The 1,569-nt window shown below is 37.0% G+C and overlaps 1 protein-coding gene across 1 annotated transcript in view; it reads left to right on the forward strand.

Annotated features, from left to right (window-relative positions):
• LOC107604984 overlaps nt 1-1,569 on the forward strand; it is a gene marked incomplete in the record, with an annotated part of 11,228 nt that overhangs the window by 3,407 nt on the left and 6,252 nt on the right. The window contains 2 exon segments of the mRNA XM_016306713.2: nt 1-70; nt 163-411. Of these exon segments, the coding sequence (XP_016162199.1) occupies nt 1-70; nt 163-411 (319 nt within the window).

Raw genomic sequence — 1,569 nt, forward strand, 5'->3', positions numbered from 1 at the left:
GCCCTTCCCGGAAACATCTTCTCAAGATTCTGATGAATCAGTATCGGGTACCACTTGTGGAATGGCAATGGTCAGTCATCCTATTGCTGATTCTGGTTTAGCTATGTTGATTTAGGGTATGCAATCAACCCAAAATTGAATCTTGTTTCTGCTTCATGACAGCTTTATCAAGTCGAAGCACCAGTTTCTCAGCCAATTGGCCCCGTGACCTATATGTGGCGGCCAACATTCCAACAAAATATTAGTGGAGAGGATGATATCAATGATGAATTAATGAAACATGATGTTGATTCAGATGAAAGCCCAAATAGAATGAAACTCGGTGCTTCATTTAGACAGCTTTGGGTGTGGATACATGCTTCTGCCTTTGAAGAAGGATACGATAGTCTAAAATTTGCATGTCAGAAAGAGGTTCAGTTTCTTCTTTTACTCCTCCCATGGACATCATGATGCTCTCTATTTTTTTACTTCTTTTTAAATTGTATCTTGACATAGATGAAACAGGGAGCAGTGTAGTGAAATCCATTGGTTCTTGTACATAGTTGTCTGCTATGTTTTGTTTTTCATTAAGAGGGCAAGACATGCATAGGTTGTTGCCTTGTAAAGTGGAGGTCACACTTTTCACATTCTAAAAACAGCCTCTCCAGTTGCATCCGTCCCCATCAGGTGGGAGCCATGTATGTTGGGCCAACTTTTTTTTTTTCATTTTTTGTTCCCTTGTTTCCTAATCAAATTCCTTCTTGTTAATGTCCTTGACACCTTATTCCTGCTATGAGCATATTTGGGCATAGACAAAATTTTGATTTACTTAAGCTCTAATATACATGTGTTGGTAGTTTTTCATGGTCAAATATGGTCATTCTATATCTTCTATCTTCCGTGCATAATTCTCCTATGCAATCCTTTTACATTACACAAGGCTCCACTTTCTCTTGGGACATCCATTTTTTTCGTAGCCTTAATGATAGGGAATCTGTGGAACTTTTGATGGTTTTTCTGTCACCTATCCCTGATAAAAGGATTTGGTCTATTGAATACTCTGTTAGTTTTAGTTGTAAATCTTTCTTCCAATTTCTTACTCGTTCCTCCAATACAACTTCCTTCTACTTGGATAAACCTATTTGAAAATCCAAAGCACCTTGTAAGGTCAAATCTTTTATATGGACAGCTGTGCTTAACTTCTTTTATAAGGTCAAATTCACATCTGTTTTTGCGTTGCCCAGTGGCTGTTTTCTTATGGAACAGTTTGTTTAGCATCTAAGGAATGTTGGGTGTGCCTGTAACTCTTGATAAATATCTATTGACTAGATTTGTTGGGCTTGGTACTAGAAAAGAGGAAAATTTTATATGGAGCTGTGCAATTTACGCCACTGTTTGGACTATTTGGTTGGAGCATAATAATGCATTTTTTAATGATAAATTTTCTGACAAACATTTCGTATGGGATTGGGTTGGATGCATAGCATCTATTTGATGTAAAGCTCATGATCTTTATAGAGGACTTTCCCTCTTAGATATTTTGAGAGATTGGAAAGCTATGCTTTTATATATATATATATAGTGCACCTA

This window comes from Arachis ipaensis, chromosome B06 (assembly GCF_000816755.2).
Source record: "Arachis ipaensis cultivar K30076 chromosome B06, Araip1.1, whole genome shotgun sequence".
Classification (NCBI taxonomy): Eukaryota; Viridiplantae; Streptophyta; class Magnoliopsida; order Fabales; family Fabaceae; genus Arachis; species Arachis ipaensis.